Here is a 27,817-nt window from a genome sequence, read left to right as displayed (position 1 = left end):
AGTGGCATTGTCTGACTGCACCCTGATTGGGAGTCCCTTCAAAGGAGGGTCCATTGCTGTAAGGTCAACTAGACTGTTCTGAGCTCCAAGATATTGATGTTGAGCTTAGTTTCCCCACCCCATGACAAGGTTTCTTGGACTGTCAGTGATTGGAACACTCCTCCCAAGCCTAAGAGATTTGCATCTGGTGTGATAACTTTCTAGTGATAAAGAAAGAGGACTTTGCCATTGTTACAACTGGGGTGGTGATACAGAAAGATAGTGAACTAATTGCTTGGCTGGATAGGAGAATGGTTAGAGCAAGAGAAGGAGCCTGCGACTGCCAGGTCGACAAAATGTTTAGCTTTAGAATTTTTGAATGGAATTGAGCGAATGGTACTGTCTCAAAGGAGGTTACCTTTAGTTCTTGAATTCACATGGCAAATCCCATTACGGGATGTCCTTTGGATCTCAATTCTAGAGCATTTGTTCTTGGAGAAAGAACGGTCTTTTCTGGGAGAAAAACTTGCTTGTGACGCGTCCAAGACTGGACCCATGAATACCAGGTGAAGGGAAAGCTGGAGAACAGAGATCACCCAGCCTGGCCTGGACCAGCGGATTTGTCTTTGACATTTTCTGATAGATGCAAGGGAGAGGAGTCCTTCAGAAGAAAGTCATTTAGATAACCTGTGACTTGGATGCCCTGAGTTCAATAAAGGTGCCAAGACCTGGTAGCAGAGGATAGGCCGAAGAATGCAAAGTGCAAGACGCGTGGATGAGGTGGGTCACTGAAACATGTAGCTAGGCATCTTTGATATTTAGATGTCCACAGATGCCATGTATTCACAATGTCTCAGAGAGGCAATAAACGACCTTGCAGATACCATTCAAAATGTTGTAATTTGAAGGAATTTGTTAAAGGCTTTTAGATGCAGAATAGGACAAATGTTGCAGGACCCCTGACTCTGTCTAGACAGTGCTGATTGGCCCTGTGCTGATCACATTCACACTCTCAAGAAAAAAAAAAATTCTCTAGCAATACACACTAAACTGAGAATGTGCAGAGTGCCCCCAAGGCTCTGTACTGTAAGGAGATGGATTGGGCACTGTGGAAGAAGGGAAGGATCAAAAGACAACAGGATCAAAGAGCCTTTTTACTCAATGCACAGGATTAACCCCTTAGGTTCGTATGCTTTATTGCATATACCACACTGATTATACTGTTGTGGGTTTAGTAACACATTAAAAAACAGAAAGCTGTCTGAGGGTAAAGTTTGGAACTCTATTTTGCACCCATTTAAAACCACTGATTTAACCCACAGGTCTGGGACGTCTGTGAACCAAAGAGGCAAACTGTAAAAGAAATCCCCTGCAATCTTAGGAGTCAGGGTGCCCCTTCATTGTGAAAAAGGTTTTGGCGAATGCTTGTTGGCCTCTGTCGGAAAAGCCTTGTGCTAGAACTAAATTTCATCATGGGCTGCATCAGCATTATGTTTGCCCTCAAAGGACCGGTTGTATCTGTTAAGACTAGATGTCCAGAGAAACCCACCCCCCCCTTACATCAGATTTCAAGAGCCCCCCCCCCTCACCATCAGAAGTCAAAAGTCCCCATCCCTCTCTTATATCTTGGTGCACCCCCCCTTTCATTGTGCTGCGGCCGGGAAGAAGGGGGGGGGGGGGGCAGAGCTGGGAATCAAAGTGCAGGGTTTGGAGGAGAACCGGAGGAGGGCTGGAGTCAACTGATGGAGTCTGCTGAATGCTGACACCAGGGGAGGCATAGACGAATGGGTGCTGAGGCTACACAGAGAGGCGCAGGATCTCCTCTCTGCTGCCTATTGCCGAGACAAGGGGGGGCAGACAGGAAGGAGTGCCACAGCTGCCAGGGCCACATGAGATGGCCCAACAGGCCGCATTCAGCTGCGTCGAATGGACCAAAACATATTGTCCCAGAGGTATTCTGTTGGTTTTAGGTCAGGCAAGCTTAGGGGTCATTCAGTGGTATCAATTTCTTCCTCCTCCAGGAACTGGCTGCATACTCTTGCCACATGAGGCCGGGCATTGTCGTGCACCAGGAGGAACCTAGGATCCACTGCACAAGCATAGCCATAGGGTCTGTCAATGGGTCCAAGGATTGCATCCTGATGCCTAATAGCAGTTAGGGTGCCATTATCTAGCCTGTAGAGGTTTGTGCACCCCTTCATGGATATGCCTTCCCAGACCATTACTGACCCACAACCAAACTGGTAATGCTGACCGATGTTACAGGCAGCATAATTTTCTCCCTAGCTTCTCCAGACCCTTTTCTGTCTGTCATATATGCTCAGGGTGAACCTGCTCTCATCTGTGAAAAGCACAGGGCACCAGTAGCGGAGCTGCCAACTCTAGTGTTCAATGGCAAATGCCAATCAAGCTCCACGGTGCCGGGCAATGAGCACAGGGTCAACTAGAGGACGTCGGGCCCTCAGGCCACTCTCATGAAGACTGCTTCTGATTGTTTGGTCCAAGACATTCACAACAGTGGCCTGCTGGAGGTCATTTTGTAGGGCTCTGGCAGTGCTCAGCCTGTTTCTCCTTGCACAAAGGAGCAGATACCAGTCCTGCTGATGGGATAAGGTCCTTCTATGGCCCTGTCCAGCTCTCTGAGTAACTGCCTGTCTCCTGGAATCATTTCCATCTCTTAATCTTAAAACTGTGCTGGGAGACAAAGCAAACCTTCTGGCAATGGCACGTATTGAGGTGCCATCCTGCAGAAGTTGGACCATCTGTCCTCTATAGCAGTGGTCCTCAACTCCGGTCCTCTGGGCCCAATAACAGGCCAGATTTTAAGTATTACCTTGGGGAGATACAGACTGCAATCACTGAGCAGAAAATGAGATCACCTGTGATGTAATTTAGTTATCTTGCAAACCTGGCCTGTTAGTGGGCCCCAAGGACCGAAGTTGAGGACCACTGCTCTATAGGGTCCAGGCATTGCCTCATGTGGCCAGTAGTGACACTGACCCTAGCCAAATGCAAAACTAGTGAAAAACAGTCAGAAGATGATGAGTAGGGACAAAAAATGTTAGTGGCCACCACCTGTAAAACCATTCCTGTTTTGGAGGTCGTCCCATTGCTGCCCATCTACTGCACACTTTAATTTAATTAACACCAAAGCAGCTGAAACTGATTAACAACCCCCTATGCTACTTAACTGACCAGATCAATAACCCAGGAGTTTACTTGATTTGGTGCTATACTCCAATTAAAATGTGTTCCTTTAATTTTTGTGAGCACTGTATATACTGTATACTGCTTTTATTTTCAAAACGCAATCTTTTAGACAGATAAACATTCGTTTTCTCAAGAAGCACAGAACATGACACCACCTACAAAACAAATAATAAATGTAGAAGATGTGAATTGTACCTTCACTAAATCCTTCGGCCAGCCTGTTCCCAGTACACTTCTACTTCCATATCCAAGTGTATTTCCTCCATATTCTGCCACTTTCCGGCTATTTGTATTGGGGCCAGCATAAATCACCAACTGCATATTTAAATATAGAACAGAACTTAGTCAGTCTGCATATACAGTAATAAATATGATGCTCCTTAAAGATTTTTGCAACTGTAAAATACCCTGTTGGAAAGTCCTAATACTGTTCTTACACACAAGCAGCAGTCTGGGTCACTAGCAGTCTTACATTCCCTCCTCCATACTGTTCCAATTCAGGGAGCTATACTAAACGTTGTCTTTAATCATTTGTTGGCAGTCACCTCATTTATAGCACAACAAAATCAATGCTGTTTATCAGATGACTTGCAAGTATTTAACTCTCAGCATAACAGAATAAAACGGCCTGTGTAGACCTAGCCTAAAGTGTGCAGTCGGTGGTTAGAATTCAAAAGCATAAGAATAAATGTGTGCGCAGCAGCGCTAAACAAAAAATATAGTAAATAGATATATAGTGAATAAATGTAGCAATCAAGTCTTATAAATGCAAATGTGACAATCCAGACACAAAATTGAATGTTCATATAGAGATACCTATTATAGTCACTTCTTGTGAAATCAAATATACAAAAACAAAGATTGTGTATATACATAAATAGGTGTAAATAAAATGTAGTGCACTAAAGTGATAAAGGTGAATAGTGCATAAATATGCAGACAGAAACAAATTATTTTCTTATTATAACAAGTGCATCGTCGTGAACAGTGTAAAAAAAAAAAAATAGGTGAACATTCCAAAACGCGATCAGTGGGCAGATATATAAATAACTCCAGCACCAGGTGGTAGAATATAGATGAAATCACTCCTCTAGGTGTATTACACCCTTACCTTACTGCTGTAAGGTAACAGCATGTAGTAAGACACAAGGAGTCTTGCAGTAAGTCCTAAATGAGAACCAAGGCATCTTAGAGTCTCCAATTTGAACAAAGCACAAATAGAAGACACTATATAACTGTAGTAATTTTTGCACGATTTATTTAAATAAAAGTAGTAACTCACAGATTGGTATAGATAAAACGGGAGGAAGATGACTGTGACGATATGTGTTGGGACGTCAGGTGGTAGGCAAACCCGGAAGTGCGGCCGGCGAACTGGTCGGGACATACATATATCGGTACGTGGATGTTCCTGCCGTTTCATCTTTAGGACGCATTGGTTCTCATTTGGGACTGACTGCAAGACTGCCTGTGATTTACTACATGCGGTTACCTTACAGCAGCAAGGTAAGGGTGTAGTACACCCAGGTGTCATTTCATCTACATTCTACCACCTGGTGCTGGAGTTATTTATATATCAGCCCACTGATCGCGTTTTGGAATGTTCACATATATGTTTTTTACACTGTTCACAACGATGAACTTGTTATAATAAGAAAATAATTTGTTTCTGTCTGTATATTTATGCACTATAAAATTCAATACATAACTCAAATCCCATATGGATTCTAAAGTAAAAGTATTAGTAGCGCAGACAAGAAATGATCAGTCTAATATTCATAGAGAAGATAATCCAAGAGTAAGATCATGTAGTAAAAGATCACTAAGAAAAGCTAATCCACCAGACAGGAAACACCACCGTGTAGCCAGGATCCCCAGAAAGATATTTGCATCCACCGTTGTGATAATCAGTGAGAATGGCAACTCACCGGAACAAATTGCCCACCCACTTTCATATGTAAGGCTCACACGCTGAGAAATGCTGACATCCAGACTGGCTCAAATCCTGATCCCCTGTTCTCCCTGTGGCAGCTACTAATCCAATTATTCCAATATTTATGCACTATTCACCTTCATCACTTTAGTGCACTACATTTTATTTACACTGATTTCTGTATATACACTATCTTTGTTTTTGTATATTTGATTTCACAAGAAGTGACTATAATAGGTATCTCTATATGAACATTCAATTTTGTGTCTGGATTGTCACATTTGATTTTAAGACTTGATTGCTACATTTATTCACTACATATCTATTTATTATATTTTTTTGTTTAGCGCAGCTCCGCACACATTTATTCTTATTCATTTCCCTCAGCTTTGGTAAGGCTGTAGAGGCAGCTGCCACAATCCCCCAGTTTGCTTATTGTGTTATTTGATAGCGCAGGGGTTTTGCTTTGTTCTGTTTAGAATTCAAAAGCATCATTTAACAAATTACTCATTGTAGTTCAAATATCAACAGTGCTTATGCTGGACATACACGACTTGAATTTTGACCAATTGCCTAATAAACTGTCTAAAATTCAAGCTGTGTGTGGCCCTGTCAACGTTATCCAGCTCAACCAATTTTCATCTGAAAATCAAGGAGCCGGGTGAAAAGTTCTCGGCCCAACATTAACTGTAACCAATCAGTCACTGTTAAGGTATTCTGACATCCATGAGAGCAATAGCTGTCTGAATTAAATACCTGGCAGGGGGGATTCTTCTCTCTAGACTGTAGCATGTATTGGAATCTATTGATTGATAGTCCATGGGGCTGAACAAGAGAAATCTTAACATGTACGGCTAAGCCTTAAGCTGGCCATAAACTAGCCAAAATATCGGGCAAACTCATTTTCGAAAAACGAAAAATTGGCCTTGAGAGCAGACGATCGTGCCATCATGTAATGACCGAATTTCGAACAATAAATCGTTCAATGGACATAAATGAATCAGTTTTTCGTTAAGTTTTTCACATATGCCTAGTGCAAACAGGTCAGCCGGGAAACCTTTCAATTTTTCGTTAGCTTATCGTTCTGCCAGCATATTTTCAAAACTGTTCCTTCTATTTTATTCGGCTCTGAAAAGTTAAAAACGATTTTCTGTTTGTGCCCATTAACTGGACGAAAAATGAACGATCGGACCAAATTACAGATTTTCGAAAGATCTTTTGGCTAGTGTATGGCCAGCATTAGACAACTGTCCAATAAGCAGATTCATAAGTGCACAAACCTTATCATAATCATATTGCGAGGAACACCTGCTGTCAAAGCGGAGGTAGAGACATCGAGCCCCAGGAATGTGTACACTTTCTTTGAACTTGTAATTGTCTCTAACAGGATGTGCGGTCTCCACAGTTTTTCCTGCAGCCCATGGAGCTGGTATCTTCAGTCCAGTAAGAAAACCAGGCTCTTCCTTCTCTTCAAGCATCCTGAGACACAACAAGGAAAAGAAGAGGATATGTATATGTGGACCCAACAAAAAGAACAATTCCTGTAGAAACACCTTCCATCCCATGCTTATAGGGGAAACTAACTATGGCACAAAAGCGGTCAGCAGCACCTACTTACCTCTAATTCCCGAATGAGTTATTTTTGGCATAATTATCTCCCAGGCATTAAAATCTCAAGGGGCTGCAAGCAACTGCTTACTATCAAATCCCCGTGGCAGGGAATTCTATATGGGCTTGTTCACACATAACTCTTAACAAATGCTCCTATATGTTTAATGCGCTTTAGTATGGGCGTTAGACTGGCGTTTTACAAGAATTAACGACGCTAAAAAATTGGTCCCCAAGCGCCCTATGCGAGTTTTGAGGCGTTTGATGCGCGTTAAAACCGATCCACAAACGCCTTTTTTTTTTTTTGAGGTGTGGCTTTTCATGCTGAATATTTCCTATGCATACCCCATTAGCAGGGAAGGCAGCAGCATGGATTCTTTTATTATGCTTTATCTGATATTTGGCCTCCTGCAGATGATGCTGCTGTATGAGCAATTGGCTGCGCCAAGGAAGAGAAGGGCATCCAGGTGCTATTGTCTCTCAGAGATATTCTAAAGGGCGCTTTTATGCTCTGTGTAATTTTTTAAACACCTACCCTCAGACGTTGATGTCAGCCATCTTCAAGCAGCACAAACAGGAAGTGCATATAAGGAGATGACTGCAGGACACTATGCTCGCCTCTATCATTATAATTCTCCTGCATGATTTTTTTATTTTTTTTCTAAACTCATTTAAACGTGCTGCAAATGCCTGCCAGTGCATTTGGAAAGCGTTACCACAGACTTGAATGGAAAGTGTTAAAAAGCTTCAAACTCCGCAAGACTCGACATGAGGCTTTTGAAGCAAAGCAACAGTAGTACTTCATGTTTTGGATAATGTGAATAGCACTCTGTGCTGTCCTTAATATAATTTGCATAGGCATTTGAGTAGCGTTAAAAAGTCCCCTTAAATGCTTGCTCTCAATGCCAGTGTGAACTTAGCCTTTTACATAAGTGGAACTACCCAGAATCCCCTACTATTTATTTATAGCTAAAGTATTCTATGTTTTTTGCATTAAATGGGTGGAGGCCTCCCTACATAAGGAATTACGGGTTCAAAATTTCTTCAACCTTTGGGAATCGGTCATTCAAACCTTGCCCGTAGAAACACAATATATAATGAAATGCTTTCAACATACTCAATGGTATCTACTCACACTCCTAGCCAATGATCCTCCAACTGACATTCCACTCCTCTCCTAAATTTAACACGTGAATCTAAAATTTGAGATCATCCCTTTGCTTGCTACTTACTACTCCAACCGCCAGCCATTCAAATATTTCCTAATGTACACCACAAGACCCCACCCTGCTAGGTATCACTCAACTTCTAACATACTGTATATTGTCTTTCTTGATTTAACTTGCCGGCCAAATGTTGCGGCCATTGTTCTTGTTATTTGCATTCTCACAATAAAAAGTAATAAAAAAAAGTGTATTTGCAGCCAAAAATGTTTTTATTTAGATTTGAATAAATATAGATTTATATACATCTATCTATATACATCTATCTATCTATCTATCTATCTATATATATATATATATATATAGATATAGATTTGTCACAAAGGGTCAAACCCACTGCCAAGTCCCCCCCCCCCCCCCCCCCCGCTGCTATGTGCCATTGGAAAGTTTTTCCTTTACTTCCTGTGCCATACTGGAATACTTAAAAGACTGATCATTTTTGGCAGCCTCACAATACATTGGATCTCATGAGACAAGAAGTTATTTTTCTTCCAAACAGTTTTATATTGATCATGGTTACTTTGCGTTTCACCACTTTAACAAATAAATCACACGTAAAGCAGTGTTTTACCAAGGGCCATATTGCTGTTGAGAGGCTATGCAACGATTAGGCCTCACACTTTATCAAGCCAGTCAGAGTACAGAATGAAGTGTTGGTTGGTTGGATACAAATTTTACACACACACAGCGAGGGTTTACAGTATTTTCTTTTTCCATTTACTAGAGAAGAGAAATTTGGCAGGAAAACATAAAAATTCAGACTAACATAGATTACCTGTCATCTGGTGAAACTTTGGTCTTTTGCTCTGAAATCCCACTAGGGGAAGTTCCCACATCTGCCAGAGCGGTACACTGAGTTTTAAGCAGTAGAGCAGTCTAAATAAAGGGAAATAACAGTATGAGGATGATATTTGATAAGACAGTAACTCGATTACCTGTCCTGTGTGTTGAGTACATTGTTTCACAAAGAACTGCTGATTTACAGTGGCATCAGTTTGGAGCTTTAGGTCTTACCTGACTAGTGTAGAGTACAAGTTGCACTAGTTGAGGCATCAGAGCATCCGCCATTATTAAGGTCTGCAGATTGGGGTGCATGAGAGACGTAAGTAGTACTGGGAGGAGATGGCCAAGCATAGTGGACTTGGTAATTTGCTCTAGACCTTTTAATCTGAAATAGAAAAAAGAATTGCAACACTGTCAACCACTTGCATTTCATGCACCTACTGAAGGCAATCCATGTTCTGTTTGAACAAAAATTTCAAAAAAAGCGCAGAGAAAGGTCATCTTTGTCTACCGAATTGACTAGTGGCTTTGGGCAGCAGTACAAAATTGAGTAACGCAAATTACCAGGCCTGCTTGTTTTACACACCGTCTAACCAATACAGTTCAGTTAATACTATTGTTGCTACAGTGCAAAACAAGGATCTACACACTAACCCAACAAGGGTTGGCAGTTTATCAGTGAATTATGGTTTACTGCTGCGGTGTCAGATGGAAGTTTCTTTACATTACTACTAAGGTCACATTCATTACATTAAAGTCATTGTAAACAATCAATTTTATTTTATTTTTTTTTTTTTTTAAATAAAAACCAACATGTTCTACTAACCTGCTCTGTGCAATAGTTTTACACAGAGCAGCCCCAATCCTCCTCTTCTGGAGTCACCCGCCGGCGCTCTTGGCTCCTCCCTGCTGCCAAATGCCCATTATAGCAAGCTGCTTGCTCTTGGGACAGTTATGCAGGCTCACTACTGTGCCCATTGACACACTGAGCGTGGCTGAGATTGATAGCAGCAGGAACCAATGAGGAGGTAGAGAGCAGAGAGAGGCTCTGCTCTTGTGCACAGAGCTGCTGGGGGGGCAGCTGCATGCAGAAGGTTTTTTATTTTAATGCTGCGAAAGCATTAAGGTAAAAAAAAAAAAAAAAACCTTAAGTCTTTGCAACCACTTTAAGTAATAATAAAATACTGTATAAGAATTGTTTACATATTTATTTATTTTTTTTAAGTGTACATTACCCCAGTTCATACCTGTAGCTGCAGCTTCTGTTTATTAGTATATCCTGCTCTTTATAACACAGCCAGCAGGGGAAGGTGATACATCATTTTCCTGCTGACAGCAAAACTATATCTCCCATGGTTGCTTGCAGTGTTCCTGGTCCTCTTCCATCTCAACCAGAGTGAAAGAATATATCCCCTGGCACTCTTTATACGTGCATGCTCCAGGAAGGGAGTTGACCAATGGATGGTGTAGTCTTCAGTCATGCAGTCTGTCCATCAGTTGCTTGATTACACACCATCAGTCCTGCTTCTAAATCCGTAATCAAGCAACTGATCAGGACAGCTACCTGCACCATCCTGATGCCGCAGGACAAAACCTATTACTCTAAAGGGATGCCAGGGATATGGTCTATCCTTCGTCATCACACTTGTAGCCTCTGCTACCAGTACATCTGAATGTGTGGCTACAAAGTGAGACATTGAGAGCAGAACAATTTGCAGATGCAGACAAAGGGTATGAATGCAGATGACGATTTATGGAATAACTTTAAGGTATTTATGAGGACTCGTGTACAGGGAGCTTTTAAGTGGTTCTAAAGTCACAACATTTTGTACCTTAATGCATTATATGCATTAAGGTAAAAAAAATGTCCCGCTAGCTTTCCAGTGATATACTGAGCAAGGTCATACCTAAAATCTTTATCAGGAATGTCACTGTTGATGAGAGCAGTCGTTACTCTCTGTAGCATTTCCAGTACTTCATCACACCCAGTTAAAATCTGGGTTGCCAAATTCAAAATGCTAGTTTGCAGTTCCTAAGAAAAAAAGAAATAAAAGCTGGATTAGTTGAGACATATCTGAAAACATCTTTTTTTTTTTTTTGCTCAGCTTTTTTGCTCAGCTATCCTCCAAAACAAAGTAAGGGTAACTGAAGATTTCTGTAATGAGCAGCAAACAGTTGCAGGTGACTAAAGCTGGCCTACCATTATCATTTATACAGCAGATAAAAGTCTACACTTGTTTTAACGGTGTTGTTTTTAGAATATATAATCTGTGATAATCCTGTATGGTAATGGCAAAAAGCTATGCCTTTATATCAAACTACAGCCTCTCTTGTCTGTTGGCTGCAAAAAGTTGTATAACTTTTAGTCTCCCCCTATACCCATGCATTATTTCCTATCGTACAGTGTTGATGCTTTCTCTCATGGTTTTGTCCACCCTTTTCTTTCTTTTTTTGTCTGGTTTTGTTTTGTATTGTGTGCAAAAACTTCAATAAAAATTATCTGATTAAAAAAAAAAAAAAACTTTTAGACTAACAAGACTTCAAGAGGTAATGATAATAGGATGAAAGTTGAAAATTAAAAATCACCTGCCTTTGTGCACGCTGAGGCTACTGAAATATAGCTGCTCCAGAATCAGAATGCAAGGTACTATTAAAGAGTCAAAACTTAGCTATTCAATCTTCAATCAATATTCAATAAAACGTCAAAAGGAGAAAAAAAACTGTGCGTTTCTTGGCTATTTTTATTTACACAGAACAAGAAAAACACGCAGACAATGACCCTCAAGACGAAGCTACAACTGAAATAATATTTCCTACATATTCACAAGAGAGACCTTTAAAGGATAAGTTCACCTTTAAGAAAAAAATAATAAATGCACATTTTTTGCATTAAAAAAAACGGAATTTTTGTAAAATCTTACCTGTAAAATTCCTTTCTCTGAGTCCTCCGACAGTCGCCGCCCCTTCATATTCATCACCAATGGGTTATGTCCTCTTATCCGTAGGAGTAGCTAGGCAATAGAATATGTTAGTACAAAAGACTTTTAACATATCCCCACCCCCAGGGGGTGGTCCCCTCAGTACATAACCCTCCACTTCCTGTAACCAAACCAGTTTCAGTGAAATAGCAGTAGAGAGTACATGAAAAACCCCAAAAGAGGGGCGGGGGCGGCGACTGTCGGAGGACTCAGAGAAAGGAATTTTACAGGTAAGATTTTACAAAAATTCCGTTTTCTCTTACGTCCTCCGACAGTCGCCGCCCCTTCATATTCATCACCAATGGGATGTCCCAAAGCAGTGTAAACATGAGGGGTGGGAAGAACGCAGCCGCGCCCAAGGCAACGCCGTCTCCCCATCAGAGAAAGGAACCTTACCAAAGGAAGGAAACCAGTTGGGCATAAGAACAAAACACTCGCTCAACAGGAGCAAGAAAACCCAGGGAAAAAACAAAAGTCCCAAACAGTCAAAGAACCCGCAACAAGGGCTCTAGGGAACAGCCGCACTAAGAACCTTGCGGCCAAAGGAAGCATCAGCCGATGCCTGAACATCTACTCTGTAGAATTTTGTGAAAGTGTGAACGGTCGACCAAGTCGCCGCCTTACACACCTGGGCCACAGAGGCCCCATGACGACAGGCCCAAGACGTACTCAGAGACCTGGTAGAGTGCGCCTTCACAGGTACAGGGGGAACTTTCCCCTTCAAAGCGTAGGCCTGTTCAATGGTCTGTCTGATCCATTTGGCGATGGTAGAAGCCGACGCCGTCATGCCCTTCCGAGGACCTTCCGGAAGAACAAACAAGGCATCCGACTTGCGAAAAGACTCAGTCGACTTCAAGTAGACTCTAATCGCCCGGACAACATCCAAGGAGTGAAGCAGCACCTCCGTCGGATGCTTAGGCTTCGCGCAGAGCGAAGGCAGGACAATATCCTCATTGAGATGAAAGTCCGAAACCCTCTTTGGAAGAAAGGAAGGGTTAGGTCGCAAGACCACCTTGTCCAAATGCACAACCAGATACGGAGACTTGCAGGACAAGGCTGCCAGCTCCGACACTCGACGAGCCGAAGTGATAGCCACCAAAAAGGCGACCTTCTTGGATAACAAAGACAGCGAGATCTCCCTGATCCTTTCAAAAGGAGCACGCTGCAAAACAGACAGGACTAGATTCAAGTCCCAAGGGGGTAGAGGGTCCTTCCTAGGAGGGATCAGATGACGTACCCCCTGCACAAAAGTGCTAACCAAAGCGTTAGATGCCACAGGACGCTGAAACAGAACGGCCAAAGCGGACACCTGACCTTTGATCGTAGCCAGCGCCAAACGCTGTTCAACACCCGTCTGAAGGAAGGACAATACCCTAGACACTGAATAAGTGGTAGGAGAGAAACCCCTGGATTCGCACCAGGCAAAATACGCCTTCCAAGTACGGTAGTAAACCTTCCCCGAGGAAGACTTCCTCGCATTGATCAAGGTGTGAATGACCTCAGGGGAAAGACCCCTGTTCTTCAGGACCTCGGTTTCAACAGCCAGGCCGTCAAAGCCAGCGACTGTAAAGCAGGATGGAAGATCGGTCCTTGCGACAGAAGATCTTCTCGAAGAGGCAGACGCCACGGGACGTCGATTGCCAGATTTACGAGGTCTGTGTACCAGGACCGGCGAGGCCAGTCCGGTGCCACAAGAATCACCGCAGTTGGTTCCGAGTGCAACCTGCGAAGGAACCTGGACAGCAATTGAAGCGGTGGAAACGCATACATCAGTCGGTACTGATGCCACGGGGCAACCAACGCGTCCGACGCGTCTGCCCGAGGATCGCGCGTCCTTGCCACGAACCGTGGAACTTTGTTGTTCAGACCAGACGCGAACAGGTCTACCTCCGGAAGACCCCACTTCGCGCACAACATCTGGAAGACATCCGGGTGAAGGGACCATTCCCCCTGGTCCAGGGTCTGGCGGCTCAGATAATCCGCCTGCCAATTTTCCACTCCCGGAATGTGAACTGCTGATATTGCCGGGACATGCGTCTCGGCCCAAGACAGAATCGCAGCCACCTCTCGAGCCGCCTGGGCACTCCTGGTGCCCCCTTGGTGATTGATGTAAGCCACCGCCGTGGCATTGTCCGTCTGCACCCTGACCGGACAGCCGTGGAGACTGTCCGTCCAACGACGAAGACAGAGGAGTATCGCTCGCAGTTCCAGAACGTTGATCGGAAGGGAGGATTCCTCCTTCGACCACACACCCTGGGCGGACAGAACGCCCAGAACACCACCCCAGCCCGACAGGCTGGCGTCCGTGGTGATCACCGTCCACGAAAGGAGACGAAAAGACTTGCCCCCCGACACTGAGGGGGACCGAAGCCACCACAGAAGATCCCTTCTGGTCTGAGAACTCAAGGATATCTGAAGATCCAGAGAGTGCGGTCGCCCGTCCCACTTGGACAATATCTCCGCTTGGAGACCCCGAGTGTGAAACTGAGCGAAGGGAATCGCCTCGAAAGCCGAGACCATCAATCCCAGACACCGCATGCACGTCCGAATGGACGAGAACTGATTGTCCCTGAGGGACCTGACTCCCTCCTGAAGAGTCCTGAGTTTGTCGTCCGGTAGGAAGACCTTCGCCTGGACAGAGTCCAGAATCATTCCCAGGTATGGGAGGCGGACTGACGGGCACAATGTTGATTTTGGGAAATTGATCGTCCAACCAAACTCTTGCAGAGTCTGCAACGTGACGGACAGATCCTGCACCAGACCTTGGTTGGTCGCAGACCGAACCAGAATATCGTCCAGATATCCCAGGACCGATATGCCCTGGGCTCTCAACAAGGCCAGAACCGGAGCCAGCACTTTGGTGAACACCCTCGGAGCCGAGGCGAGACCGAAAGGCAAAGCCACAAATTGGTAATGATCCTCCGCTATGGCGAATCGAAGGTACCTATGGTGACCCTCGAAAATGGGGATGTGAAGATACGCATCCTTCAAGTCGATGGAAGCCATGAACTCCCCCGGAACCAGGGCAGCCACCACCGACCGCAGGGATTCCATGCGGAATTTGCGCACCCGCACAAAGCGGTTCAGCGCCTTCAAGTCCAGAATCGGACGTACCTTGCCCTCTTTCCTGGGCACGGTGAACAGATTGGAATAGAACCCCCGAAATCTGTCCCGATGAGGCACCGGGACCACCACACCCTGAGCCCTCAGGTCCTGCACCGCTAGACACAGGTCCCGCAAACGCTCCGGGGATAACAGAAGATTTGAGGGAAAAAATCTGCTCTTCGGCCGAGAGAGAAACTCGATCTTGTAACCAGATCGAACGACTTCCTGAACCCACCTGTCCCGAACCCGGGACAGCCATGGCCGAGAGAAAGCGAGCAAGCGTCCCCCCACCCCAGACTCGGGTGAGGGCGCCCCTTCAGGCCGCACTGTTGTGGGCCGCAGAACCGGATTGGCCGGACTTTTGCTTACCAGCCCACGGCTTCTTGTGGGAGCCTTGACCCTTTGACGGCTTGCCCCTATAGTGTGACCGAAAGGCACGAAAGGACCCCTGATGGGGTCGAAAGGAAGCATGCTTCTTACCAGGAGCCGCCTTGGGCTTGTGGGATTGGGGCAAGAGCGTGCTCTTACCACCCGTGACTCCCTTAATTAGTGCATCTAAGGATTCGCCAAAAAGGCGAGAACCATCATAAGGCAGATTGGCCAAAGTCTTACGGGAAGATTGATCCACAGACCAACACTTCAACCAAACCAGGCGGCGATTTAACACCGCCACACTGTGTACACGTGCAGCCAACGGAACCATATCCAGGTCCGCATCACACAAGTACATGACACCCTGGTGGATTTGATCCACCATATCCAAAGTCGCCTGGGGGGCAGAATCAGCCACCAGGACCCGCCTAAGCACCTGCGTCCAGCTCGCGACCGCTTGGGCCGCCATAAGAGAAGCAAATAAGGCTTTTAACATAGAACCCATAATAGAATAGGTGTGACGGGCAAGAGATTCCATCCTCTTGTCCGTGGCATCCCGGAACACCGGGGTGTCTTCAGCCGGAATCGCAGTGGATTTGTTCAAAACCGCTATCGCATGATCCACCGGCGGTGGAATACACCAGCGCTCATCAGTAGCAGGCGTAAAGGGATAGCGTAGCTTAAACCTACTAGGTACAGCAAATGGCTTGCGTATATTACGCCACTGTTCTTTCACAGCGTTTTGGAAATCATCAGTGCAGGGGTACACCTGCGACGTTTTGCGCCTTTTCTGCGTCCCATAAGCAGCCAAGGCAGCTGGAGGACATGATTCTTCCTCTAACCGCAGTGTTTGCTTGATAGAAGCAACCAATTCATCCATGAGTGCAAGCTCCTCAGACGAGCCAGGGGGAGAATTATCAACCCCCTCCACCTCAGCCTCCATTTCTGACCCGATAAGGTCCAGGGAGGAACGGGACCCCGATAAGGAGACCCCAGCCACATCAGCCCCAGCACCATCACCCTCTGAATCAGAGGAAATTGAAACTCTGGGCCTTTTTGTGGATTGAGCAGCCACCAGCATTTGCACCTGAGTCGCAAGGCTAGCCACAATCGCAGCCAAATCCCCCCCAGGGGGGGAGAGTGCAGACCCCTGGCTTCCCACTAAAGTTGTAGGAAATTTGTTTTCCTGAGAATCCATGCCCCTGAAGCAGTAAAATAAATGGGTGACCGCCCCTTTAAGAGAGCGCTGCGATCGTAGCCCACTGCACACAAACACCCCACACAAGGGACCCCCACAGGGACAATTAAACCAAGGCAGGATACAGGGAATAGAGGGAAATGAACCTGGAGATCGCTGCTGCTGCTGCTGCCTGCGGTGCTCCTGAAGGAAAGGAAGTGCTGGTATACAGGGCGCTCTATTAAAGCCTATGGAGGCTACAAGAAAATGGCCACCATGCATGTAAAACATGCGGCCGGAGCGATCGCAGCCAAAATGGCGCCGTTTGGCGCCGAAACCGCCGCTCCCACACCCCATGAGGGTGAAGTAAAAAAACATCCAAATTGCCCAGCAAAAGGAAGCATGTTAAACCGCCGCAGCGGCGCCGCAATGTGCCCCAAGCATGAGAAACTCAAGCCCCACAGCACACAGCCGTTCACATACAGACTGACACAGAGTGCAGCACAACCCCCCCCTCCTGCAGCCCACAGCATGCAACATGAGGGATAGGGAGACAGTAACATTGTGAACACAGGGTAAGGTAACACAGTCCCAGACTGACACCCCCCAGACAGACAGGTCCCCACATACATACACTTACCTCTAACATGGCGTGGGGAACCCGCACAGGCGAACAAACCGCTGAACATAAGGCAGGGAGAGTCGCATCTAGGACGCATCAGAAGGTGGGTTGAGAAACCGCACAGCGTCCGGTGAGGTAGCCACCTCACCTGGCATCCCTGCACGACACAGGGATGGGTCGTTCAGAAAACTCAGGAGCGATACCTGACTGAACGCTCGATGGCGGGCTGAGAAACCACTGACCCACAACCTGCGACCAGGGGGGTCAGCCCGAGACGCAGCCCGCATGATCCTCTTCTTCCGAAGAACTAACTAACGCTGATAAAATAACAGCTAACAAGAAAGAGAGAAAAAACTCAAATAAAATCCAAAGAAAGGAAAGAGAGCTGAGACAAGGTGTCCCAGCACAGAAACATCCAGCCACTCCTGACAGCTAGACAAATGAAACTGGTTTGGTTACAGGAAGTGGAGGGTTATGTACTGAGGGGACCACCCCCTGGGGGTGGGGATATGTTAAAAGTCTTTTGTACTAACATATTCTATTGCCTAGCTACTCCTACGGATAAGAGGACATAACCCATTGGTGATGAATATGAAGGGGCGGCGACTGTCGGAGGACGTAAGAGAAATGTGCATTTATTTTTTTCCTGCAGAAGCCTCAAAAGCATTGCACCCATGATCAGTGGATCAGGGGTACAATGTCAGGCTTCTGTAGACAAGGCCTGCAGCTTTCAGTCTGTACCTCTAATATGGGCTGACTGTTTATACGATGCAGGGCTTGTAAATTAACTATGAAAGCACTCATCAGCACCATTGCAGTCCATTTTGACCTACAAGCTGTCCGCTGCGATGGCTGACGGTAGTTATGGTCTATACATTTAACAGGAAATTGTGAGTGAAAGAAATGGGCATGTAGGTGGAACCCCGCATGGCTGCGCTGTGTTTGAATTGTGACAGTAGGAGCAGGGAGAAGATCCCCTGCACACTGTTTCACTGAGGTGAGGAAGGGGGGGGGGGGGGAGAGAGGCAGCAGGAGCTGGAACACGTTACATATTCCACCCTAAATTTGGATGGAACATAGGAACATATAACATGTTCTAAAAGGTGAACTTAGCCTTTAACTGGATGAAAGAGCCAGGAGGAAACTGGTCAGACTACCGAAAGGCCTACAGCAACTCTGAAGCAGTTGCACACAATGATCACTCAGTCATAAATTTCTGCATGTGACAACAAAATTTGAATTATTCTCCACAAATGTGGCTTGTATGGGAGGGTTGCAAGAAAAAAGCCACTACTTAAGAAAAGCCACATGCAGTCATAACTGAGCTATGACAAAACACACCTTGAAGGTTCTGAAGCCACATGGAAAAAGGTGTTAAGGTCAGATGAGACTAAAATTGAATTATTTGGCCTCAACACCAAACAATACGTCTGGTGGAAATCCAATACAGCTCACCATCCAAATAACACTATTCCTATATCCTGTTATGGGGAGTTTCTCTGTAGCAGGGACAGGAGCACTTGTCAGTATAGAAGGAAAATGGATGGGGTGAAATACCATCACATTCTTGAGGAAAATCTGCAGCCCTCTGCCCTCTGCCAGAAAGTTGTCAATGGGAAGAAGGTTTATCTTCCAACATGACAATGACTCAACCCACACAGCAAAAATGACCACATAGTGGTTGAACAAGAAAAGGGTAAATGTCCTTGCATGTTTTAGTCAGAGTCTAGACTTTGACCCCATTGAAAATCTGTGGAATGACTTGAAGACTGCAGCCCACAAACGGTCACCATCAAATTTAACTGAAGTTGAGTAATGCTGCAAAGAAGAGTATGCAAATATTGCAAAGTTAATAGAGACATTTCCCAACAGACTAACAAAGAAACAGAAATGTGATGGCAGAAAAAGACATCAGTCCATCAAGTCTGTTCATCCCCCCCCCCCCCCCCGTCAAGTTTATTGTCCAAGTATAGATCTATGTTTGTCCTAAACATGCCTGAAGCCATTTACTGTCGACTGTCCCACTACCCTTAGTTTAAGGTCATGTCCCAGTGTTCTTGATTTTGGTTTCATATTGAAAAAACTGCCCCATTGAACCTTAATCACCCCCTGATGTATTTAAAGGTTTTAATCAGGTCTTCCCTTTCTCTTCTTTCCTCCATACTGTACATATTAAAAGAGAAGTATGGCTGTGTTTTTTTTTGGGGAATTATACTTACCTAGGTGGCTGCAGCATCGGTCCTGAGCCAGGTGTCAGTCCAGGCATCTGGCGGATCCCCACTATTGGCGTGATGATGATGACGTAGTGCCTGGACTGACTTCTGTGACATCAGCAGAGAATGGACTTCAGACCGCTCTCTGCTGAAAACGGGTCACAGGAGTGCAGAATTAACTGCACACCTGTGATCCATAGGAGATGTACAGCCAAAGGTTGTTTGGCTGTACATCTCCTTTACGTTCTTGAAGTCGCTCTTGATATGTTTTATCCCCCAAACCTTTCACCAACTTTGTTACCCGTCTCTGGACTTGTTCCATCTTATCAATATCTTTTTGTAAGTGAGGTTTCCAGCACTGGACACCATATTCTAAATGAGGTCTCACTAAAGATCTACATAGGGGAATCAGACCCTCCGTCCTGATAGAAAATCAGGAGGGGGCCCGATCAGGAGATCAGACCATAGGCCCTAAAAGGAGGAAAAGAAGGTTAGGAAAGAGAAAGGAGGAGAAGAAGAGAGGAGTAAGAAAACCAGTGATGGCATCTGCATTGTCAATACAGACCAAAAAGACCTAGAAGTAGTGTCTGAGGAGAGAAAGCGTAATGACCTACAGGTCTGAATTAACGAAACAGGCCCGTGGTTCCCTTATCTTCCTAAATCAAGACACAGAGTCAGTAAGCTTGCTCGCTAGGTGCTCATTAAGCATAATCCAGGAGACTTTGCGCCTAAACATAGCAATGTGAACTGAGGAGCGCTTCCAAGATCGAGCGATAGCCGGATGCATTCGTTTGTTACTAATTTTTTCTACTGTTTTCACCTGATGATCTGTCCAAAAACCCACCTCCTGTATTAGATTGCCTCCACTCTAGATTAAGAAGCACAGGGGCACCCTTTGGACAGCAGCATCGTGAGTCTTGGGGGAAAGGGGGTGTTCGATGTACAGCAGTTTCAGATACACTAACAAATTGAGGCCAACCTCCAGGTAACACGTTACAGGAAATATTTTTTTTCCTTTTGGGATAAAGGTTTTATATAAATAAAAGCTCATCATTGTAAGCACCCTTGTCAGTGGTAAATGGTTTGTCTCAACCATCTAACTGCAAGACAGCATTTTGTTGAAAAACAGAATTACTGGCTGGATGACCAGATAAAAATTGATGAAAACCTAAAAATAAGAGCTAATGCAGCCTCCACATCTAATCATTGATGAGCTGCAATATAATAAATGTTTGTTTTTGAGTTTAATATTGGTTTAAACCTTAAAGTGGAGTTCCGGGCACAGAAAAAAAATTTCAGTGAACATACCCCCGGGAGTGTCAGGGCTAGTACATTCCACAATGGCTAGCCTCTGATTTGTCCTGGTTCGCACTTACCTGCCAGAAGAAATACTCACTTATAAAATTTCTTCCACAGCGTTGCCATCTCTCTTGTGGGCAGCTGAAGCCGGCGCGATCCTCTTCTGCGTCTTCTTCCGCGCCCTCTTCTCCCAGAATGCGCCTGCACCGGCTCCTCTCGTCACTTCCGGTGCGGCGCCGCATTCCATGCCCAGAAGCTGTTTAGCATGGAATGCGGCGTCGTCCCGGAAGTGACGAGCAGGGCCAGTGCCGTCGCATTGATTCCTGGGAGCGATGACGTTCAGCTGCCAGGAATCAGTGCAAGCCAGGTAGTGACGGCGGAGCCGCGGCGCAGAGGGAGGAAGTGAAGAATAGGTGAGTATATTCTATCTACAATTACAAGGTGAGTAAAAAAAAACAAAAAAAAAAAAAACCTAACTATCCAATTCCTTTTCAGGTGAATGAGAACAAGCGGTCGGGCACAAAAAAAAAAAAAAAAAAAGATAGATTTTGTGCCCGGAACTCCGCTTTAAGTACATTCTGCATTTGTGTACTTGCATAATGACTGCTGACACTAACAGACTTCAATGGAATGTGGAAAGACTGACGTAAACAAACATAAAACATTATTAGAATAAAACCTGGTGTTTACCTGTACCTTCAATGTCTCCCCCTGCAGGGAGCTGTCACTGTCATCATTCTCATCAGGTTTGATTAAGACAGTATTACTAAGGAGGTGATTCTGTACAGCCATCAGATAACGCAGGCATGGAGAGGCAACCTTAAACACAGAGACATTTTTTTCATAAGAAAAGCATCAAAATTACACCTTTAACCTCGGAGCCAGTTCAGAGGATTAAAAGTGGTAGTAAGATCCCTTTTTATACAGACAGCAGTTAGTGAAAAGTTTTTTGCAATATCAAGCGATTAAATAACAGCAATCACAAAAGCTGAATTCTCAACACACCTTGATGCTCTACAGCTACAGGAGAAATGGACACTAGGTACAAAAGGCTAGAACTCCCTAAATCACAGTAGTTGCGTTTATGGTCTTCAGGAGGATAGATGTCCCAATTCTTTCTGCTACATTTTTCATTTGAATTGGAAGATTTTTCACCATCAACAGCCCCTGTGGATTTAAGCCAAATATTGAAAATCCTTGAAGTTTCTTCAGTTACCCAAGCGTTGGTAGCTTCATTCCGGTTATGAAAAATCCTGAAGTATTTTAAAAGCTAGCTACCGTGCGGAGACTTTCCCAGTTCATACTGGTGTTTCTTCTGCAAAGGTCCTGTGGTCAGCGGTGACTACCTGTCTGTATTTCAGTTGGCACAGGACTCTGGTACTCAGGTCAGAATATAATTGGATTTTTGTCTTACTGTAAAATCCTTTTCTCTGAAGTTCATTGACGGATGCAGTCTTGGTTCTTCATAACAGTAGGGTTACACTGCCCACTACAGGAGTAGGACACTAGGCAGAAAAAAAAGTTCTGGCTACGCTTTGGGCGGTCCCAGGGGGTATATCCCTTCTCTCTGCTCTAGGAGGTCAGTTTTGTAACAAAGCAGTGTGAGAGAAAACAATACCAACCAACTCAAAATAGAGGGGCGGGTACTACGTCCGTCAATGAACTTCAGAGAAAAGGATTTTACGGTAAGACAAAAATCTAATTTTCTCAATCGTTCATCGAAGGACGCAGTCTCTGTTCTTCATAACAGTAGGGACATCCGAAAGCAGTGCCATAAACCATGAGGGGTAGGGAACAGCAGAAAATAATTCCCCAAGGCTGAACCACAGCCAACCAGGCAACATAAGACCCATCAGAACAACAAGATGAGGCCCACCTGAAAACAACATTAAAGGTGTTTAAACGGCAGCCTGCAAAATTGAATAAAGCCTGGAAAAATAGTCTGTCTGATCCATCTGGAAATAGTCGCAGCAGACGCAGGCAGCCCTTTCTTTGGTCCATCCGTGAGAACAAAGAGCGAATCTGACTTTCGAAAAGACTCAGTAGTCGCCAAGTACACCCTGATTGCCCCAACCACATCCAAAGTATGCAGTGCAAATTCCTTAGGATGGTTAGGCTTAGGACACAATGTCTTCATTTAAATGGAAACTGGAAACCACCTTCGGAAGGAAAGACGGATCCGGATAAAGCACCACTTTATGTCTTTGAACCACCAGATAGGGAGAACAGGACAACGCCGCCAGTTCCGACATCCTGCGCGCAGAAGTAATAGCCACCAAGAAGGCCACCTCCCGAATATTTTCAAAGGGAGGTTTCTGGAGAACCAACAGCACCAAATTAAGATCCCAAAGTGGCAACAGAGGTCGCACCGGAGGAGCCAAGTTTCGCACCCCTTGGATAAAGCTATGCACCAGGGAATGGGATGCTAATGACCTTTGGAAGAAAATTTCCAAGGCCGAAACTTGACCCTTGATAGTACTAAAGGCCAATTTTTGATCAACTCCGCGTTGAAGGAAAGCCAATGTCCGAGCCACAGAGTAAGAGCGAGGGAGAACCCCAAGAGCCTCACACCATGCAATATACGACTTCCACGTACAATGATAGATCTTTCTAGAAGTCGCTTTTCTCGCTCTAAGCAGAGTGGGAATCACTGCAGCAGACAATCCCCTGTCCTTCAGCAACTGGCTTCCAAGCCAGCGACTGTAAAGCAGGATGGAAGATTGGTCCTTGAGACAGCAGATCCTGCCTGAGATGAAGTCTCCAAGGGACGTCTACGACTAGCCTGACCAAGTCGGCATACCAAGCTCGGTGAGGCCAGTCCGGAGCCACAAGAATGACCAGAATCCCTTCCGCCTCGATCCTGCAAAGAAGTTTTGGCAGCAACTTGAGCAGAGGAAAGACATACATCGTGGCATTGTCCGATTGCATGCACTGGACAGCCCTGAAAGTACTCCGTTCAGTGGACTAGGCAAAGCCTGATCGCTCTCAACTCCATAACATTGATCGGTAACCTGAATTCCTCCATGTACCAAACTCCTTTAGTAGAAAGCTTGCCACCCGGACAGACTGGCATCCGTGGTGATCACTGTCCAATATATGGGAAAGGTGGATTTTCCTTGTTTGAGCGTTGGGGACCGAAGTCACCATAACAGGGACCCCCTGGTCACCTGGCTCAGCTGGATCTGGTTGTCCAGGGAACTTGGATCTTTGTTCCATTTGAGAAGGATTTCCTTCTGGAGGATTCTTGTCTGAAATTGCGCAAAAGGTACCGCCTCGAAGGACCACACCATCAGTCCCAGAACTCTCATACGAGTCCGAAGGGACAACCATTTGCTGTACAGCAATAGCTGAATCGCAGTCTGGAGTTTAAGTTTTTCCAGAGGAAGAAACACCCTGGCTGAGGACGAGTCCAAAGTCAGACCCAGATAATCCAGTCTCATGTAAGGAACCAGGGACAACTTCTGAAGGTTCAGAATCCACCCAAACTCCTCCAGAGTTCTCATGGTGACCTCTAAGTTTGTATCCAGCGCTGCGGGAGACTCCGCACGGAGAAGATAGCCCAGGTAACCCAGGACCAATATCCCCCTCTGGCGCAACAATGCCAGGACCAGAGCCAACACCAAGACCAAAGGGTAACGCCACAAACTAATATCGATCCTCTCCCACAGCAAAACGCAGAAATGTCTTGCACATATTGGGATGTGAAGGTAGGCATCTTTGATGTCTATGGAGGCCAGGAAATCCCCCTGATGTAGGGAAGCCAGCACCGTACGAATGGAATCCATCTTGAATTTCTGAACTCGCACAAAGCAATTCAGTGCCTTTAGGTTCAGGATTGGACGCAGCTTGCCTTCCTTCCCGGGGACCGTAAACAGGTTTGAGTATAAGCCCTGAAAAAGTTCCGAAGACGGAACCAGAACTATTACTCCTTGTTGTAAAAGGTCCTGTACCGCCCCAAAGAGAGCCCGTAAGCGATCCGGGGACAGCCGCACATTGGAAGGGAAGAACCTTACCGGAGGGACGGATCGAAACTCTATCTTGTAACAGGACTGAATTACCTTGTGAACCCACTTGTCTCGTACCTGGGAAAGCCACAGGTCCGGAAATCGGCAAAGACGTCCCCCCCCTCCCAGATACGGTGAGGGCGCACCTTCAGGCCGAAGGGGTCTTATCTGCAAACCTGGGGAAATCCGACTTCTGTTTTCCAGACCAGGGTCACTTGGACCCCCCCCCGCCCCCCCCCCCCCGAGGGGGCCTTGAAAGACTTCGATCCCTTATCAATTGACCCGGAGGGAAGAAAAAAACGTATGTGCTGAAAAGGAGGGACCCCTACTACAACGAGGGTCCTTACCCTTGTTAGCCTGTGGGAGATAGGTACTCTTACCCCCTGTAAGACCTTTGATAATGTCATCAAGGGTAGCCCCAAACAGACTCTCACATTGAAAAGGTAGATCAGTCAAGGCCTTCTTTGAGGTCTGATCCGCAGACCAGCATTTAACCAAAGTATACGCTGGATGACCACGGCCGAAACCGACAGTCGGGCCAATAATGGAGCCGCATCCAGCAAGGCATCGCAAAGAAATTGCAGCCCCTGAATAATCCGTCAGCTCCGCAAAGGCAGAGGGAAGTTGTTCCCCCTCTAGGTCACGGCGTAGTAACTTCGCCCATTCAGTCAAAGTTTATGACACCAGGGCAATAGTAAACATAGGTCTTAGCGCAGATCCCACCAGGGAGTACATATTGCGGGCCGCAGATTCCGCCTTTCTATCCGCCAGATCCTTAAAGAACGGGGGATTCTCCACTGGAATAATGTTAGCTTTATTCAGTCTGAAGACCGGAGGGTCCACCGTAGGTGGCACAGTCCACTATTTAATAAGAGACTCTTCAAAAGGGGTAGCGCCTAGCAATCCGCTTAGGGACCCAAAATGCTTGGGGCGGTCCCACTCTTTTTCGACCATATTGTCAAAATACGTGGGAAAGGGAAAAACCTTTGCCGCTCTGGATGGCTTGAGAGTGGCAAAAGTCACCTGCGCCTCAGTCGCAGCTGCGTCCTCCATTTTTCGGGTTTCACACACAGAAACAACCAGTGCGTCCACCAGCGCCTTTTCTGGCACAGTGGCGGAGGGAGAAGTGTCATCCTCACTATTAGAGGAAACAGGGAGCGAGGTAGTACAGTGGTCCTCAACTCCGGTCCTCAGGGCCCACTAACAGGCCAGATTTTAAGTATTACCTTGAGGAGATGCAGACTAGAATACTGCAACCACTAAGCAGCAAATTATATCACCTGGGATGTATTTCAGTTATCTTGCAAACCTGGCCTGTTAGTGGGCCCTGAGGACCAGGGTTGAGGACCACTGAGGTAGTAGACCCGGCAGGGAGACCCACGTCGGCGGTGGTTGAATCAGAATCTGACACATCAGAAGAGGCAGGGGTAGGCGGGAGGCGTTTTTTAGCACTTTGCCCCTTAAGCCCCGGTTCACACTTGTGCGTGTGCGGGGTTCGCATGTAATGTCGGAGCGCACTGCTCCGACATTATATGCGATCGGCTGTGCGGTGCGAGTTTAACCATACACTTTGTATGGCTAAATTCGCACCGCAGCAAACACGCACAGGGACCCTTTTTGGCAGCCGCATCAGGATCGGATCGCACAGCGGTTCACACTTGTGCGATCCGATCCTGTGCGAACTGCACGATCGCACTGCGATATGCGATCAAACTAGGGGTGTCGTTAACATTACATTGACACCCCCAGCGTATCGCATATGGCAGCCTTCCCGCATTGCATAAATGTGAACCGAGGCTAAAGGCCACCTCCACCCGGGACACAAAGGATTCCAAGACTGCTGACAGTGCATTTATGGATTGCTGGGATCCGGAGGGCCCTGCGGCCTCCGAGAGAGGGTCAGGTGGGGAAACGTGTTCCACAGAATCCATGTCGCAGCAGGGGAATTTGAAAAAAGAACACTTTTTTTTTTATTAAACGTCCCACTGCGCTATAGCGCCCCCAAAAGGTCAGGCACAAGCACTGAAGACCCCCAAACAGAGAGAGAGAGACCCCCCCAGACTCACCACCAGCACCAGAGATGCACCAGGAAGGCCCAGGATGTCAGTACAGCACGTGTCTGCAGTGATCTGAGATCAGGAGGAAACCTGAGTGTCAGCACTAGGTAAAAAGGAGGAGCTCCACCACCAAAAAAATGCCTCTAGTGACTCCAAAAACATGGCCGCCAGAGATTTTCAATAGGAATCCACCGCAAAATGGCGGCTGGGTGTACCAACATGGCCACCAATCTTTCTCAGCACATGGGCTACAAAAAAAATGGTGGCCCCGCCCGGCCTGCGGAGCTTCTGGGGACCCTCGAGGGGACCCCCCAGCCTCCTGGACAAGATTGACAGGATGGGGGCCCTGGTAGTGACAGGTAAGTTCTCCCCCCCCCCCCGCACACACACAGTCGATCGTCCGGTAGCCGGCGGGGCACCATCTGACCCCACCCCTCGGGGTTAGGTTCAAGCGCCCCATAGCCCCAGTAAGTGAGGGGGAGGGGGGGGGCAGGACAGAGGTAAAACCCGGGGGTCAGACTGTCCTAAGGAGGGGCCCGCATCAACCCCAAAACCCGCCAGGGGAGAGGGGGGAACAATTACTCACCATACCTGGAACAGGCGGGTACCATCTCCTGACAGAACACCTCTCCACCGAAGTGGGGGGGCTGTCGGCCAATAGGAACGCTGCGACTTGAGCCTAGACCCAGTCGGGTGCAACCTGGCGAGACTTTTAACTCGCAGGGCAAGTCCCCGTCCGGTAGTACTATGTTGCAGCCGACCTAGCGCAGAGCTGTGTTCTGCGTGCACTCGCTGGCCAGCTGGGGTGACCGCTAGATCTAAATATCAAGCCCCTCGCCCAGATCCGGCTTAGTTGCTTGTACATCTCACAGGAAAAAAAATACGGGGAAAACAAACTAATTTAAAAAAAAAAAAACTTTTTGCCAGGACCACAGATCCCAGCAAGGACCTAGCTTACTCCTGACTAGGCAGATTAAAACTGACATCCTATAGCAGAGAGAAGGGTTTTACCCCATGGACTGCCCATAGGCGTAGCCAGAACTGTTTTCTGCCTAGTGTCCTACTCCTGTAGGGGGCAGTATAACCCTACTGTTATGAAGAACAGAAACTGCGTCCATCAATGAACGATAGAGAAATGGGGATTTCTTGCAAGCTTATCATGTAGCTGGGCAGTAAGGGATGAAAAGTTTAATCTATCCTTTATATAGTTCCAATTCATTCAACTTTATGTGCCCATTATAAACTTTATTTGGG

At 46.3% G+C, this 27,817-nt stretch overlaps 1 protein-coding gene across 2 annotated transcripts in view; it reads right to left on the bottom strand.

Moving 5' to 3' along the window:
• The window catches only part of HECTD4 (HECT domain E3 ubiquitin protein ligase 4), a 335,164-nt gene that overhangs the window by 151,953 nt on the left and 155,394 nt on the right, over positions 1-27,817 (bottom strand). Inside the window, exons 17-22 of one of the 2 annotated variants that reach the window (XM_082265115.1) lie at positions 21,193-21,321; positions 10,644-10,768; positions 8,968-9,121; positions 8,729-8,829; positions 6,403-6,601; positions 3,385-3,504 (exon numbers count right to left, since the gene is read on the bottom strand). In XM_082265115.1, coding sequence (XP_082121241.1) covers positions 3,385-3,504; positions 6,403-6,601; positions 8,729-8,829; positions 8,968-9,121; positions 10,644-10,768; positions 21,193-21,321 — 828 coding nt within the window. The remainder of the gene's footprint in view (positions 1-3,384; positions 3,505-6,402; positions 6,602-8,728; positions 8,830-8,967; positions 9,122-10,643; positions 10,769-21,192; positions 21,322-27,817) is intronic. The other variant, XM_082265116.1, reaches the window with a different exon arrangement.

This window comes from Pelophylax lessonae (assembly GCF_965119305.1).
Source record: "Pelophylax lessonae genome assembly, chromosome: 1".
Classification (NCBI taxonomy): Eukaryota; Metazoa; Chordata; class Amphibia; order Anura; family Ranidae; genus Pelophylax; species Pelophylax lessonae.
The sequence above is the reverse complement of the archived record's forward strand: the minus strand, read 5'-3'. Positions and strand labels throughout refer to the sequence as shown.